This window comes from Schistocerca gregaria, chromosome 8 (assembly GCF_023897955.1).
Source record: "Schistocerca gregaria isolate iqSchGreg1 chromosome 8, iqSchGreg1.2, whole genome shotgun sequence".
Classification (NCBI taxonomy): domain Eukaryota; kingdom Metazoa; phylum Arthropoda; class Insecta; order Orthoptera; family Acrididae; genus Schistocerca; species Schistocerca gregaria.
The window spans coordinates 152,683,135-152,701,209 of record NC_064927.1 but is presented as its reverse complement, the minus strand read 5'-3'; the positions used below and the strand labels follow the sequence as shown (position 1 = coordinate 152,701,209).

Here is an 18,075-nt window from a genome sequence, read left to right as displayed (position 1 = left end):
TCAAGGTGCCAACCTTGCACAAAGTTTCTTCAGTCTTTGTTATAGCAGGTTGTAAGGGGGCATCAGAAATCACCCACGGTAGTGCAGCAAAAAACAGAAAACTGAAAAACGTAGAATATCTATTTACAGTGTTTAGTTATTGAACACGACGCTATGAAAACTTGAATGTTAACAACGAGGAATACCAGCGGGGAATAACACGCGAGCAATTAGTGTTCCAGTTACACAGGCTAGGTGAAACCAGTGTAGGCGTGGTCTTTCAGCGTGTGGAAATTTCAGAGTTCGCCGACTCGTGAGCTAATCACAACTGCTAATGGGTGAGCTAACTGCCTTCTCTGAATCTGACTTCTTTCAGCAAAGAACAGCGGGTGTTTTTCCGGGTCGACACGCCACACATTAGACAAAGCTCTGGCGTTGTGAAACCGAACAGTGTACATTGTAATCGCTTCCTAGAAGAAATGCATATGTGGCCCTAATGAAGTCTGTTTATCGATACTGACATGCATATCTCGAAAAAGTCTCCACTCATTGGTGACTCTTAAGAAACATTTTCGATGTAAATCCGCAGCTGCACAGAAGGTAGCAGTGGTTGCTGACGTTAAATAATATTCGCTTCCCGAATTATCTGCCTCCCAGAAACCGGTTCCTCGTCTTTCGCAACCTGGTACATGCGTTCCACGTGACCTGAGCCCGGTCTTACGCCAGATGCACGAAACATATAATACCATGCTTGGTTAATGTATCTTGCCGTGAGAAACACCCTCCGACACGTACTTACGTAGTTGATTATAGACGCATAATGTCACTGCGAGCTAACAGGAAGCTTTTGAAATTCGATCCAGTTCTACAAACTCAAAATAGCCCTAGAAAGTTAATAATAAGGAAGAAAATTGCAACACTTTTATATTGCTAGTCTAGGAAAAAATAGCGACATTGCAAATGCCTGTACATATGTTAAGATCGGGTCACTGACAGGGCGAGTTGTTTGTGTTTTACGGGGGTGTTCTTTATCGTTACAGCCATCAATGTATTACGAAAACAGGCGTGTTGACGGACAGTGGTGGAACAGTGAGGAATGTCAGGAAAATAGATTTCAAAATTCCGTGCGTTCCTGTGCCGCTTGTACGGTCCTTAGGATGCCAAGCGGCCACGGCCTCGCTGCAAGGTCATACGCGCTGTAAAGGTGGACAGCAACAGACCTTGGAAATATCGCTTAGGCGCAGCGAAGGAACTCGGGCTGTCCAAAACAATGTTTAGCCACCGGCAAAAAAATAAAATAAAATAAAATAAAAAATCCAGGCCGAGGGGGGCCAAAATTCCATATACTAGCATAAGAACAGTGCAACACAAGAATGAACATAGGTTTAGCTGATGTTCACTTTAACGTTATAGTGTCGAATATTTCTCGTCCACGAGTAAGTCATTCTGCAACATACAAGGTGTGTGTGTGTGTGTGTGTGTGTGTGTGTGTGTGTGTGTGTGTGTGTTTGGGAGAGAGGAGGATGAGAAGCTATACGTTAGTATAAAGCAAATTAGTACGGCCGGAAAATATTCATATTTCTCTAGCAGAAGACCTGAAACTTAGAAGGAAATACACGTGTTACAATCATCACGTAGTAGCAAGTTACCACACCGCCTGGCTTGGTGAAACTGTTACATATCCAAAGTAACGCACGTAGTAGACCAATGAAAAAGACTTTTAGCGGATTTAAACAACTTTTCCTTCCGGCGTCACTTAAAATTCCATATCACAAGATATGTGTATGAATTCAACTACCCAATACATGCTCCTTAGCGAAGAGTGCGTAATCTCATAAACAGGCTGGTAAACATAGTCAGTGGTATTTGTTACCCCCTTTCTTTTTGTGCGTCTGTTTTCTCGTTAGTACAAACTGTGTCTTGCTCTCTTACACACAGTACGAATGCAGACCCCCCGCCCCCACTCTCTCTCTCTCTCTCTCTCTCTCTCTCTCTCTCTCTCTCTCTCTCTCTCTCTCTCTCTGACACACACACACACACGGAGGAGAGAGAGAGAGAGAGAGAGAGAGAGAGAGAGAGAGAGAGAGAGAGAGAGTACCTTATTAAGACTATTATAGGATCCAGATCACGGCTATCGTGGCACTTGTACCCCGTAAGCCATCCGAGAAGTCCCAACTTAAAACCTCAGCATTCACGTAATTTTTATTTTTAATTTGCCAGTAGATCGCCTCCATAGCCGAATGGTTAGCGCTGCTCCCTCCGGTGCGAAAAGACCCAATTCCCGATACCTTCTCAGATTTTTTCTGAGGTACGGAGCTCTGAAACGGATGTGTCGCAACATTAGGAGGCCAAATCAGGAGTTACTTGAATAAAGAAACAGCAGCATCACCAGGATGCATCTACTGGCAATAAAGGGATTGGTGGCATAGTGTGCGAATTCGATGTAGCCCTAATTATCACAAAAACGGTGCTTGCTGAGAAACGGAATACAGAAGCTTCCCATGTTCTGGATTAATTTGGAACCGAACTGAATGGATAAGTGAAAAATACGGATTACCCAAAATACACTTGTTTTTAACGCAAGTTGCCATTTACTTTATTTACATAACATGCTTGAAAGCCCACTACATTACGTACGCGTCAAGCGTCAAAAACTTGAAACTTAGTTTCTAAATTGCTCTTAAAACGCATTGTAAACCATCGGTCCAAAAAGTCGAGAGACTGATTTAATCCCTGGCGTGCAAGCGAGATCAGCGCAGTAACTACGGTGGCATGTTGAACTAACAACAGTAAACAATGACAGGCGGTGTTAAGTAGTGGGTGTGCGGCCGCAGTGTGTCAACGTCGCTGCCTCACAAACTGCAGTGGAGCAACACCTCTAAATCAAGACTTAGACATTCTCCAGAATGTTCTGAATAAGAAGAAAGTGTCTGCTAAGTTTGGCCGCCAGACCTTGCTTATCGAACAAAACTATACGTCGAAGCCTGGCGCGACTTAATTGACATATAAAACGCAGGCAGATCTTTGACAAAATCACAAAGGCCGTTACCAATACGAACCTACCAGACACGACACAAGGTGCAGAAATTCACATGAATGGCCACAGGTTTTACCAATATAACCGACGTTCAACCCAGCGTGTCACGCGATTTGAACAATATCCCAAATGTGGATTTTTCTGGCAGTTTCTAATGATTGAACATTCTGTGCATTTTACTCAAGTCGTGAGAGCCTATGTAGAACACTGGTGCACTAAAACCACCCTCTTAATGTGTCTTCACTTTTTATCAGAAGTGTCTGAACTTCATTGCTTGACGAGGATCATTTGCTTTCATTTCGTGACAATGATCATCAATTTTTTCCGCTTCTGTTTTTTTTTTTCTGTCGACGGTTTTTCCTAAGAGTCAAAACAACGGTATCGCTAAATTTGGTTCACGCATACTCTAATAACAGATCAGCGCATTTAGTGGTTCGAATTGTGTCATAAAACATTAGCCACATGCATAGTGGTGTATTCTAAACAAAAATGATTCGTCATACTTCTAACAGCAGCAAAACTAGTGGAAAGCAGCACGGATAATCCGCAATGTTGAATATCCGCACGTGTTCGGATGTTCGCTAAATTTTGAAACACTTTTGCCTTATGGATTGAAAGGAAGACAGAGCCATCACGTGGTAAGCAGAAAGTCTTTCCCATTAGAGTGACAGTTGTGACTTGTCCATAAACCTTTAAATATCGTAACTGATCCTGGCACGAGGCAGTATATACAGACGGCTTCGCTCCGCCAGACCATTAAGTTCGCGGCAATGGAATTTTATAACCTGGCGTTCTCCAGACGGTACAGTATATTAGGAGGCCTCTGCCCTAGATACGTCCGCCGGTATGTTTAAAGCCGTATGTTAGGGAACTCACCCCGCCGCCCAGAGCCATCGACACCTACAAACTGCAGGTCTCTTCCCGCTTATATAACGCGCTCTTCACTAGGCCAAGCACAGTAAGGAAGTCTGCGGGATATCCACCGTCGCGAGTTCAGTGGAGGAGAGATCAGCTGTCATATAAAATCTAGACCATTTGCAGTACAATACAAGATGGCATTGTCGTCGGAAGATATGATTCTCTCCTGGCGCCAGAGCGTGTGCTACTTACGAAGCATGATCACATAAACTACTCTAGAACGAATTTACAGTGTGCAGCGGAGTATATATCGTTTTGAAGCTTCCTGGCAGATTAAAACTGGGTGCTGGAGGAGGACTCGAACCTGCGGCCTTTGCCTTCCACCGACTGAGATGGCCAAGCGCGACTCACCGTCCACCGCACAAATTTACTTCTGCCAAAACCTTCCAAATGACAAAAACCTTCTCCTGCCTACTTTTCTTACTGGAGTGCTAGCCCCGCAATGTATGCAGGAGAACGTCCGTGGAGTTCCGAATGTAGGAGACGCACTGGCTAGAGCTATGAGGACGGGTCGTCAGTCGTACTTGCATAGTCAATCGGTAGAGCCCTTGCCCGCGAAAGGCAAAGGCCGAAGGTTCGATTCTTGGTTCGGCACAACGCTTTTACCTGCCAGGGACTTCCAAACCTAAACTACTTTTACATACCTTGTTCATTGTTTTTAGTTGTAGTTCTAGAACCTGCTGGAAACCACGATATTACTGCTCAGAACAGCCGATATTCTTTATAGTAGGAAAACCACAATCCGTACTGTGCAATTGTCGATGACTGGAGGCCTGTACTCCTCACAATAATGAAACCGCATCAATCTTTGAAGCCCTCCTGCCTCTGTCAGTAAATTGATGGAGGTGGCGCTGTGTGTTCAAATCCACGTGCTGACGTCATGACTTGTATTTTCTACAGCTTTCCCAATTCGCTTAAGGCAAATGCTGTAATTCTTCCTTCCAAAGGCCAGGCAGATTTTCTTCCCCAAACAGATCGGGAACCGCCGCTCAAAACAGCACATTCAAAAATGTGTTATTACGGCCATCAGACCTGAATACTAGATCATATAGAACAAGGCACCAATGGAAAGATGGCGAATCAACCATACGCAGTAAAATGAAATACTATGGACATTTACAGCCAAACATTCCCTCGGAACGCTGGTTCCACACATACAAAGCGAATAACCACTCTCCAGCAATCTGTACAGCATAAACAGTAGAGATAACGTTTATCGCCAGTTTCATGAACTAGTACCGTGAGATACCAGTCACATTTTTTGGAATTCCAACTGTTTGCAAATCAGTAAACATATTTCAAAGAATTAGATATCTTCAACCATTAACAACTAACATTGTATCCCACCTTCGCCAGGATAATTACTAATTTTAAAAGTAATTATGAGCCGGCCGTAGTGGCCGAGCGGTTCTAGGCGCTTCAGTCCGGAACCTCGCGACTGCTACGGTCGCAGGTTCAAATCCTGCCTCGGGCATGGCTCTGTGTTATGTCCTTAGGTTAGTTAGGTTTAAGTAGTTCTAAGTTCTAGGGGACTGATGACCACAGATGTTACGTCTCATAGTGCTCAGAGCCATTTGAACAAATTACTTTTAAACAAACATAATCTTCCTCTAAAACATCCTACTATAAACTTTCTAAAGTTCCTAAAATGCTGATGATGGCTCTTTTGACCTTCAGGTCAAAAGCCAAAGAGAAGAGCATATAATCCGTCTCCGATGATTGTTAAACCCGTATCTTCCTTTGTATCATTTTTAACTGATCGTGTTGTCCGCGATGTCTCGTCCCAGATCACAGTTCTTACGCGAACTGTGGAGTCGTCATACGTGTCCAGTACATTCTTACATTTTTAAGCGAAATGCTACATCACAGCTGTCATACGTAATTTTGGTGTTATTTCTTTGTGAAATCCGACCGACACCTCACGCCCCCTCTCCTTTTTCTACCATTGAGAGATTTTGATGAGTAACGCAATTACGCAGATTATAATGAGTTTATACAAAATGTGAGAAAGTCACACTTTAGAGCCACCAATAGCTGCTTTGTGAACCGGTTTAGATCGTCTGAACACCTTCAGGCATCATAAAATTATTTAAAATAGCCTGTTTCCACATGCAGTATCTGTGGTGGCCCTGTCTTCACAAAGTACATTGATTATACTACATAATAATGTGAGAACGCTTCACCGCCAAAACTGATAAACTATGAAAGCAAAAGAAATGGTTATTTTAATTTATAAAATGACAGCCAGCGTGAGACAATTTGTGGCTTTAGTGGATACTGCTGCAACTGTATCAAAATTCCAGTGATGTTATAATGCAGTGGGAGAGTAATTTACATCATTAGTTCGTTGGAGAAAATGCGATAGCAATGAGGATTTAGACCAAGGAATCATCTTAAAATAACCCGTCTAGAATGAAGATTGACATTGTTAAATTCTAGCGTGCGACCTGTTTTCGTAAGTACTGTATTTACTATTGTAGTGTTGGCACGGGATGGACTTGTGACGTTACGCCACTTCATTTAGCTGTCTAAATAAAAATATTTACGTTGAGCCGCCTCTGAAATTAATTGGATCGCCACAGTTGCACTAGTTTACACTGTGACAGAAGGAAAATTTTTTAAACAGGAATCTCAGATCCCTCCGACAGTCTCGAAGACGCGCCATCCGTTCATAGGATCGGTGAACTGTAGGATTATCAAAGCCAGAAAATTGATAACAATGAAATTAGGCAACCCAAGAACTGATTTAACCATTCCAATTAGCCCCCCCCCCCCCCAAATGTACCGTTACAGGCATAAAATTTACCAGTTTCGACTCTTACGACCATCATCAGAACCACTATCTTGGTAGGAATGTAGCACGTCGAACAGTCACTTAATGTCTTTGATGGTGACTTGACATCAACTCAAGTCAAGCGTTGAGTTCATGCCGATGTCAAGTGACAAGCATAGTCGCTGAGTGTGTGACACGCTACTTTACTGACAAGAAACTGGTTCTGATGATGGTTCATAAGAGTAGAAACCTGCAAAGTGCTGTTAAGTCCATCCAACACGAACAACCTTGGCCTTGCCTCCCCATCGGCCAGGTTCTGCCCCTCCCTTTTCCCTACGTTTGGTCTGTTCTTTTATGCCGTTTTTTCCCCAAATTCTTATGTCTTCTTCCCCTAGTGTTGTCCCCATGGTGTCATGATTATGGTGTGGTGTGGTGTGGGGATCGAGAAGGGTCGGCGGCGGTGCTGATGCCCACACGCGCGTACCGTCTCTGGGTCGCCCCTAATCTCGCCCTTCCCCGCCCCTTTTCTGTTCTTCACTCTTCCCGTTACCCCAACGTTCCATTTACCTCTTCGTTTGCCCGTTTATGTCTTTGCGTTGACTACACTAGGCTGTTTGTGTTGTTCCTTCCTTGATTTCTGCCACCTTGGAACATGGGGCCGACGATCTCTGTTTGGTCCCCTCCTCAAACCAACCAACCAACCAACCATCCAACGCTATCAAGACCATTGTAAATTAAGTTTGGAGACTGTATAGTTTTGAGAAAACGTTAGCGACAGCCCCGGACATTTGCACAAGTGCCGCCCATTTACCCCCTCCGCACCTCCCCCCCTTCCCCCCCTCCCCCCCCCCCCCCCCCGCCACACCAACCAAGAGTGCATCAATATGATCTTTGGTAGTCCTCGTCGCTGTCGTGTTTTTGTTCGTAGTTTTTTGTTGTACCGCGGTTGTTCATACCAGCAGTGTTGTGCTGTTAGTACTTCTTAGCAGTTTGTGTAATACTGTCAAAATGAAACATAGATATGCACTCTCAATAAAGTTATCACACACAAGGTACCTAAACCTGACTCTTGTGGCCAACTGCTGTCAAAACTGATACCTAACAGACATTAAAGTACGATAAGATGTGTTGGAATGACACTGGCGAAATTATGTACATATGTTTAACAATAGGCAGCTATAAAGCTCTCAAACACTGAAGAACAACTCAAAGTAATCTCGTGTCTGCTATAAGCAAGCAGTCATAAGAGCTCACAAGTAAAAATTCACCCATTACACAGCCCAATATTAATGAATGTCACTGTATAAATATCTGACTGCTTGCATTACGCATTTCTACATTATCCCACTCTTATATTCTTTAGTCTTAATGAGGTAATCAGAAACAAACAAAGACATCGACTTTGCCTTGTTTATACACAACATTGACTTCAGACAATCGAGATAATGGACAGCATCCTTGGCGATACTACCAATTAATATTTCCCAGCAGAATTTCTTACACTACGCGATGTGACGGAAATTTACGCTCACTGCAGTTAACAAATATCAGATATTCTGATATAGTGCAGATAAAAGATGATGAAATAAAAAAGACAGTGTGGATACCATTTTTATTTTTCTTTCTTATTGATGATTTTTCAACTCTCATATTCAATGAACATATTTCTATTTCTTTTCACAATGGTACTGGAAAAACTGTATTTCGTACTAACTACTGATTTTCTCCCTTGTTATGGGTGGCATATCTGTGATACGAACAACTTTGATGTTGGAACATGTGGCAGACCAGGGGCGGAGCTTAGGATATGAACTGGTGTGGAGGGGGATGATTGGGCGGGACTTGTGCACCGTCCGGGGCTGTCGCTAACGTTACGTTCTCTAGGACGCCCCTGCTCTCGCCGATCCTCGCCCTTTTTCCTGTTCTTCACTCTACCTACTGCCCCAACGTTCCTTTTAACTCTTCGTTTGCCCGTTTTTCCCTTTGCCTTGGCTGGACTGGGCTGTTTGTGTTGTTCCTTCCCTGGTTTCCATCACCTCAGATCATGGGTCCGACGACCCTGCTGTTTGGTCCCCTCCCCAAACCAACCAAAACACCAACCAACCATCCAACGCGATCAAGACAATTGTGAATCAAGTGTTAAGTCTGTCTAGTTTTGGGAGTGAGGACAGCAACTCAACGTCAGGGTACCCCAAGCGAGACTGACCGGGGATGGTGGCGGTGTTGCAGAGTCCAGTGAAGGCCCTCGGCGAATGGCGTCGGGGGCGGCTGTGGCGGCGACTGCGACGGCGACGGACGCGGGGGCGGCGCTGCTGGTGGCGTGCGACGTGGCGCTGCTCTTGCTGTTGGTGGCGGGGCTCGTGACCAACGCTACCGTGCTGCTCGTCTTCTACCGGCGGCCCGGCCTACGCACCCTGTCCAACAGGTGAGCCCAGCCCACAGCCGTCCCACTCTGTTCCGTTTCATTTCGCTCACGTCAGCCTTCCACAATGGCGCTCGCCTATAAATAAGCCGCCAATTGAGATCTGAACAACTGAGCAAGTCCAGGCTCTCGAAGTCCCTCACACGTTTGTTGCGCGACCTCCCAATGAATTGTTTACAATCGCTGTTAGGGTAGGGAGACAGCGGAGCAATTTTAATCTACGAAAAGCTTTACTGACAGAATTTCCTTCGGGGATGAGGTTACCGAAGCTTTTACGAGGGCACTTTTTTAACCAGAGTCCGATCGGTCGCAAAATTAAATCCACACGAAAATCCGGTGCCGCTTTGCGCATATGGGTTGCAAAGTATCTTTAGTATGTCCTCGATGCTCTGTAGCTTGCTGTCCAGGTTGCGAGAGAGTGCGTTTCTGGATGAGCTATCGAATATATTGCTTCCCCCTACTTAGACCTTCCGAGGAGGTCCGGAATGTCAAATTAGAGAGATTCGAGCGCGCACGGAGGCTTTCCGGCAGTCGTTCTTCTCGCGAACTATACGCGACTGGAACAAGAAAGGGAGGTAATGACAGTGGCACGTAAAGTGCCCTCCGCCACACACCGTTGGGTGGCGTGCAGAGTATAAATGTAGATGTAGATGTAGATGTCGATCGCGTCAGGTAGCATTTTTCGGCAGTTTCGAGTTCTTGACAGATAGTGAACACGTAAAGATGCCTAGAACAATGAGAAGTGGGTGCTGTCATTCGATTTATTCATTTCATGCTGAGGCTTTCCACCTGGCTTCCATGCGGCTCGCAAACGCAACTGTCACAAGTTACAGACGACTGTGGCAATGGTCCAGGAACTTCGAAGCAGGGCCTACAGACGTTGATGATGCAGGCGGTCAGGAAGTGAGGCGAGCGTCAACCAAGGATCTTGCTCAACGAGTCGATTAGGAGATTAGAGAAATTCACCTCGAAGGGCAACTCAGGACAAGTAAGGTGGACTGTTGACCTCGGGCATTGTTCTTCTAGTGCTGGGCCGTACACTGCAGCTGCAAGAAAGACGCTCATGTAGCCTTTTCTATGGAAAGTGGTCATCCAACAATAGCGGGGCCTTGGCTCCCTCCGATTTTTGTCTTTTTACTCACATGAAACGCTGGCTATGAGGACAGCATTTTGGCACAGCCAACGAGCTGCAGATCAGCAAAGAGAATTTGCGGAAAGCGCAGGCGGCTATCCTCTGCGACGAAGGTCTTGGAAAGTTGGTACCACTCTACGACATATGTTTTTAAGTCGGGGAAACGACTACGTACAAAAGTAGCTGGAAAGTGTAGCTAAATGTCGCAAATAAAACAGTTTTTCCTTTTCACTGTGGTTTCGTTTCGTAATCTTGAAAAAGAAAAAAAAAGATCCTCTTATCAAACTCGTGTTACACTGGCAACGTCCCCACCAAAGTGATTTTTACATCTGCGACTAGTTTTATCCGTACGTTGCATCTGTGGACGTGACTGAATTCAATACACATTCTTCGTGTTTCTCCAAATCACGCGATACATTTCATACCCCGTGGTCCCAATACCAGTCGCAAACTGAATAATACATTATTTACGTCTGCTCTTGAGCGAATGATGCGAAATGTACCCCCCAAAAGATATTTTGGAATGTACATTTCGCATCACCTCGCTCAAGAGCAGACGTAAATAATGTATTGTACTATATGGACCTGATAATAGATCCATAGGGTCCGGAATGCATCGTATGATTTCATACAACATAAATTTTTATTTAATTGAGGGTGTTATGCTCTTGTGTTAGTCCTGCAAACTTGTCGTTCAGTTTACGCACCACATGCAGCATCGCGCAGCTGAGGCAAACTTTCTGAAATACATAGAGAATGATTTAATGTAAGCAGCACTCAAAATGAAACGAACAATAGGCTTTAAAAGCGATGAAGGGATCGTAATGTCATTGCCTACGGAAGAATACATGATTAGTGTAAGAGCGCTGAGTCCTCAAACACGCCGCTAGGGGGACATGGGCCACACGCAAGCGACAGAGCAAACACGTGCAATCGTCGACCGTCCACTGCACTCAGTACTGCTGAAAACAGAGAAAAAGGAAGCATGAACAGAAGAGCAATGAGATGTTTTGTTTCCTGACAGCAGAAGGAGTAGCAGGAAACCGAAATTCATTAAAGAGTGGCACAAATGTACAGAGAACACTGCTAGTCCATTGCAAGGGTCATCACACATTAGATTCAAGAAAGGACTGACGTCGTTAGCCGATGACTCACGATCTGGGAGGCCACACCGCATCACAGGTACCATTGCCCCGTATATGGATGCCCTCATTATTGAAAATCGGCGAGTTACAGTGGCAGACGTTGACCCAGAGGTCGGGTTGACCGTCGTAATTGCAACGGATATGCTGTGCCCTCCGTATAATTGTGCCAGTCTTCGACGAATTTCCATTCCCCGCACTCTTCCAGCTGTAAAGGAATGCGCTGCACCCCTTTACTATTTTACTGAAGCTCCTGCTTCTGCGTTTTCGGCACTAATGAGTGCAGCGGTCCAAGTGCTGGCTCTCATCAAGAGGTGTGCGGCGAGTTCTGCTCTTCACCCCTCCAAAGGGGCAACACCTTCTTCCGTAGGCAATGTCTTTACCACCCCTTCAGCGGTCTTCATTTTACAACTTCAGGCTCGTTATTTTTCAATGTATCTTATAAATCGCGGAGTGGGTTTCGCTAAATTATAACAATGTGGTTAATTTTCTGACTTATTCTAGTGGTTTTTTTTACTTTTATAGCGCTCGGATTATGACTGTTTTTTAATTGAACTATACACGTTTTTCGGTGGCCCTGGAAAGACTTGATAAAATAGCAACAAAGTGACAACATTGCAAACCACTGCCCCGACGACCGTCCACAAACGTCGACCTACAGTACCAAGTGTGTACTCATGTTCAGTTTACATGTTCACATGTGCACTTGAAGCCTGCTGTTGTTGCTCGTGGAGCTATTCCGACTTTCACAACGTGTATGACCAGCTGTGGTCAACACGGTGGATAACTTTAAACCATATACACGATTAACAAACGACTGAACGGTCGACTAGACTACACTTGGGCAATATATGAGGGATATTCGGAAAGTAAGTTCCGATCGGTCAAGAAATGGAAACCACTGTGAAAATCTAATAAAGCTTTGACATATGTGTTCGACTGTGTCTGTAGTATGCCTGTCGGCTGCATCACTTCGCTCTTTTCAGTTCTGAGCACATAAAGATGTGTAGAATAGTTTCTCCAGCCAAGTATGAGGTCCTGGTGAGAGAGTTCGCCTGATGTTATGCAGCCCACATTACAGAACGTGTCAAATGGTTCCTACTTTGTGACAATTTTCTGCAGGGGCAATGAAAATGCTCCTGCAGCGTTTTCGATGGGAAGTGTTTGATCACCCGCACTACAGCCCTTAATTGGCTCCCTATGTGTTTCACCTCTTCTCATATTAATTACTGACTATGAAGACATTTTCGCACAGACAACGAGCTATAGATGAGCATAGAGAATGGACGGGAAGCACAGGCGGCTGGCTGCCTTCTATGGCGAGGGTATCGTAACGTTGGTATAACACTACGACAAATGTCTACGTCAGAATGGTGACTATGTAGAGCAATGGCTGCAAGCTGTAGCTAACTGTTGCAGATAAAATATTTCTGATAATCACAGTGGTTTCCATTTCTCGATCAATCGGAACTTACTTACCGAATAGACCTAGTATCTGGTGTGAAAAATGAGAGACACCAATGCCCCCAAAGGCTAAATCCATGGAACACTTAGTGATGACTTTGTATCTGTGGTGGTTAGGACTCGCCTACCTCGTAAGTGTTTCTTCAGTGGCCCATTGCTTGATCGGGAACCCGTAGTTTATAGTATTACTCTTGTTTCGTAACTAATTTATGATACACATCATTAGTGTTTTTAATATCACTAAGATGTGTAACAAAATTTCTACAGTATCAAGTCCCACGACAGACACAAGACACGTTTACCAGGTCGCAAAAAAAGCATCAAGTCTGAAACTTCCCCTTAGAAAAATTATGCAAGACTGTGCTTAAACTGACACAATATTTTTAACGCAACGCAATCTGACTTTCAAAAATCCGTACAAAAGAATGGCCCTGACTAACATTAACCTATACGTTTCACAATACACTTACCTCACAAAAATCTTCGTTACTCGAACTACTGCAATACAGCGAGCGCCACTACTGCCAGCAGAATAAAAGAGTCTAACTACTGAAGTCACTAACTACTGATAGGCATAGTTAGCAAAAGAAAGATTTTGATAGAGAACAAACAATGTATTTACCTTAATAGTGTTCAAAAGTCATAATATATATAGCAGTTCATGATATCCAGTCTTACAAATTTCAAAACTCCGCCGTTTCTCTCCCCACATCCACCACTGCTGGCGGCTCACTTCCAACTGCGCAACGCTAAGTGCTGTTAACATCCAGCTGCCCAACGCTACAATGGCGAGTATTACAACAATGCCAACCAGCCACTGACTGCACACAGCACAGCCAGTGATTTTCATACAGAGCGCTTCGTGGCGTTACCAATATAAAAAACCTAAACAGCCTACTTACAAGTTCACTCACATTTCAGGAATGCCACCAGTAACGGAACAGTACCTCAGTTTTGCAAAGTTATGTTTTTGTAAAATGGTTCTAAATTTTTAGTAGTTTAACTTTCCTCAGCAAGTAAGAGTAATTATTAAAGAATTAGGTAACCAGTTCTACAAAAGAAATTTTATTCCTTGTCCGGTTTCAGACACTTAGTGCCCTTCTTCAGAAGATTATAATTATCGCATTATTAGCTAGAGTCAAAAATAATCAGGCATACGCAGCATATTACCGTAGTCGGCATAAAACAAATATGGTATAGAGAAACCAAACAACTGTAGACATCATGCCAGGACTGCTAATGACCTGTAGTGAGATTTTAAAACTGTATCACACTCATTGACCTGATATTTGAATTGTGATTGCCAAGTACGTCTCTAACAAACTCAAAGTCGACGGTACATTAATATGTAATCTTATTTCTTTATTCGATCAAGTAAGGATGCAACAAGCTACTGTCGACGTGTTTCGAATGTGCCTACTCTGGTAACACTGACTGCTTCGGTATAAAATTGTGCGCCCGCGAAATGTCAATATTAAACATTTGCGAAAAATTTAGATAATAGATAGCGTCTCTTGCCTTTATTCCCGTAGTATACGTTCATTATAAATATGACCATATATCGACAAGATACACAAGTTTGTATGGTGCTTATAAGTTTTTATAGGAAATAAACTTTTACAGAATGGAAATGTTCAGGCGGAGAACGCCGAAGGTCTTGTCTACAAACAGTGGCGAAGATCTCGACACACATTGTAAGGTTTCTCGGTACGTTCTTGACGTCAGAGGGAATACCCAACAAATTATAACGTGAATTCCTTTAAATTAAGTACATCTGCGCTGAGTTTTTCATAACAGAACCAGTATGCTAAGCAGGGCAGTGTCCAAGCCACAATTTTACGAACTGGGGAATTTTCGTACCGCGAAACACGCAGTGATTGCCATCGTCAACAATACTTTGCAGATGGCTGACGTAATTCGATGTGATGATCGTCGCAAACCCATATAACACAGCACTTCCTGATGAACTAGTTTGAAGCACGAGATGATTGTATTGCACCAATGGTAGAATTGAGAGAATATTACATTAGTACTGAACGTAGAGAGGATTATATATCGGGCGAAAAGAATATTAATCGTTTTATTATTATTGCAGCAACGGGGACGAAAAATGCTACTTTCCGAACGTTTTTTGTGATATCATCTTCGGAATATAGAACTAATTAACTTAAGCCACAATCATCTGCGGCTTTACGGTTTAAACCCTAAGGCTTTTTCCTTCGAGCTTTCTAGTGCCGAACGCCCATTTCTAACTCAATGTTTCCTACAAAGCGCCACGTGGATCGCTTTTTTAAAATGACATTCTTTCGACTAGATTGTCGCTGCCCTCTATTTTTCATCTACAGCCTTTCTTCACATTCTAGTCTTGGTATACGTTTATTTTCCTTTCTACTACTCCTTCCAGAGCCAGGTTAACTACAGCTGGATGCAGTAGGATATGCCCCATTAATTTGTCCCTACTTTCACTAAGTGTCTTCTGTATACTTCTATCCCTCTCTATTGATTTACTCTTTCATTTCGTATTTCGTCTGTCCACTCACACCCAACATTCTTCGATAGCACCACATTTGAGATCTGGGTTTCCGATGGTCTACTTAACACTTACATTATACTCCAGATATATGATTCACGAAATTCTTCATATCCATACGAATATATGATACCAACAGAACTCTCTTATTGAAGAGATATTTAATCACCTGTAGTAATCTGATTCCAATATTCGGCCATCCTTTGTAATCTTGCTTCCAGATAGCTAGGTTAACTCTTTCACTTGAACTTCGGTATCTATCGCCATTTTGATGTTGCGCAAGTTGTTATTCTCGTTTCTACCACTCTTCATCGCAGTATGCACTAAATTTGGATTATGTATATATTTATACTCCCGAAAACGATGTGAAGTGCGTGGTAGAGGATACTTCCCATTGTACCATTTATTAGTCCATTCACGCAGGAAGAACGATTTGTTAGACGCCTCTGTATGCACTGTAATTAGCCGCATCTCCTTTGTAAAATTCTCGCGTGTCATCCGGGATGAATTCGCCAACAGACTCGTTGCCATCTTCATGTGATTTCTGATCAGCGCTGTCCTGCTCGGATCGGCGTTCTTCATAAGTTTGGTATTACTCCCTCCGTCACTCCAGAGTGATGGAAAGAGTAACGGCGAACGTATGTAGGACGTCGACCCGAGCAGAGCAGCACTGATAAGAAACCACCTTAAAATGTCATCGAGTCTGTTGGCGAAGTATCGTGGAGAATTTATATCACGGGAGGGGGCGCCCGACAGTCCTGTAAGTTTGAAATATGCCAGGAAATCATAAGGTGGCAGTCTTGGCTCCGGCGGTTTCTAGGGAAGCGATATGTAGAAGATGGGGGTATGTTCGTAGAGTCATCACTTCATGCAGGTTCTTGCAGAGTATTCGACGTGTGTCTTAAAGTGTCCGCCAGTTCAGGCTCATTAGCACGTCCTCGCCACTCCCTCACGAGTCAAATAAATCTGTGACCATTTGTGTTGTCATTGTGTGCGTTCAGTATTCTAATATATAAGAAACTATCAGCCTCGATTGCGGTAACGAAACCAACCTTTAGCTATGTTTCAGCCCAAACAATTGAGCCTTCTTCAGAAGATATTCCTGAATCTGTAATTTGTCTAAGAGGGCACGGTCTAGAAATAAAACTAAAACGGCCTGAATAGGTGTAGTCATATTTTTAAAAATGCGGTAGATAAGTGCTAAGTCAACACTAAGGCTTCGTTGATGATGGTAGTTTGTCCTAGTCAGTGGGAAACATCTCGATAGGCCATAAGGTTTCTCGGTACGTTCTTGACGTCAGAGGGAACAACAATGTTTAGGTTAATCGTATATCAGTGCCACGATCTTCTATAATACAACTGCCGGCCGCGGTGGTCTCGCGGTTCTAGGCGCTCAGTCCCGAACCGCGCGACCGCTACGGCCGCAGGTTCGAATCCTGCGTCGGGTATTTGTGTGTGTGATGTCCTTAGGTTAGTTAGGTTTAAGTAGTTCTAAGTTCTAGGGGACTGATGACCTCAGAAGTTTAGTCCTATAGTGCTCAGAGCCGTACGAATCAAATCTTATCCGTGCAAATTGTTATATCCAGTGCCCAGCCGGCCGGCACAGAGTTGTACAGCGAGTGACGCCTGTGCTCTGCGGCGATGCGCAGGTTCGTGCTGAATCTGGTGGCGACGAACCTGTCGGCGTGCTGCGTGTTTCTGCCGCTGGCGGCCGCAGACTCCGTGCTGTCCCGGCCGCTGGCCGCGCTCTGTTCCGCCGGCAGAGCCGCCGCCGCCGCCACCTGCGCAGCCTCAATCCTTGGAGTGCTGCTCATAGCGCTCGACCAATACTGCGCAGTCGTCGACCCGCTGCACTACCACTCGCGCATCAACAAGCTGCGCTCCGCAGGTAAGCCACTCCCATCGCTACCCGAGCTGCGGTGACCAACCCTCCTACACTACTGGCCATTAAAATTGCTACACCACGAAGACGACGTGCTACACACACGAAATTTAACTGACAGGAAGAAGATGCTGTCATATGCAAATGATTAGCTTTTTAGAGCATTCACACAAGGTTGGCGTCGGTGGCGACACCTACAACGTGCTGATATGAGGAAAGTTTCCAACCGATTTCTCATACACAAACAGCAGTTGAGCGGCGTTGCCTGGTGAAACGTCGATATGGTGCCTCGTGTGAGGAGGAGAAGTGTGTACCATCACGTTTCCGACTTTGATAAAGGTCGGATTGTAGCCCATCGCGATTGCGGTTTATCGTATCGCGACATTGCTCCTCGAGTTGGTAGAGATCCAATGACTGTTAGCAGAATATGGAGTCGGTGGGTTCAGGAGGGTAATACGGAACGCCGTGCTGGATCCCAACGGCCTAGTACCACTAGGAGTCGAGATGACAGGCATCTTATCCGCATGGCTGTAACGGATCGTGCAGCCAGGTCTCGATCCCTGAGTCAACAGATGGGGACGTTTGCAAGATAACAGCCATCTGCACAAACAGTTCGACGACTGCATGGACTATCAGTTCGGAGACCATGGCTGCGGTTTCATCTACATGTCTACATCTACATGACTACTCTGCAATTCACATTTAAGTGCTTGGCAGAGGGTTCATCGAACCACAATCATACTATCTCTCTACTATTCCACTCCCGAACAGCGAGGGGGAAAAACGAACACCTAAA

General features: G+C 44.4%; 1 protein-coding gene across 1 annotated transcript in view; it reads left to right on the top strand.

The window, feature by feature from the left end:
- LOC126284371 (tyramine receptor tyra-2) overlaps positions 1 to 18,075 on the top strand; it is a 90,943-nt gene that overhangs the window by 59,694 nt on the left and 13,174 nt on the right. The window contains exons 2-3 of the mRNA XM_049983243.1: positions 8,937 to 9,132; positions 17,047 to 17,285. Coding sequence (XP_049839200.1) covers positions 8,960 to 9,132; positions 17,047 to 17,285 — 412 coding nt within the window. The 5' untranslated portion in view covers positions 8,937 to 8,959. The remainder of the gene's footprint in view (positions 1 to 8,936; positions 9,133 to 17,046; positions 17,286 to 18,075) is intronic.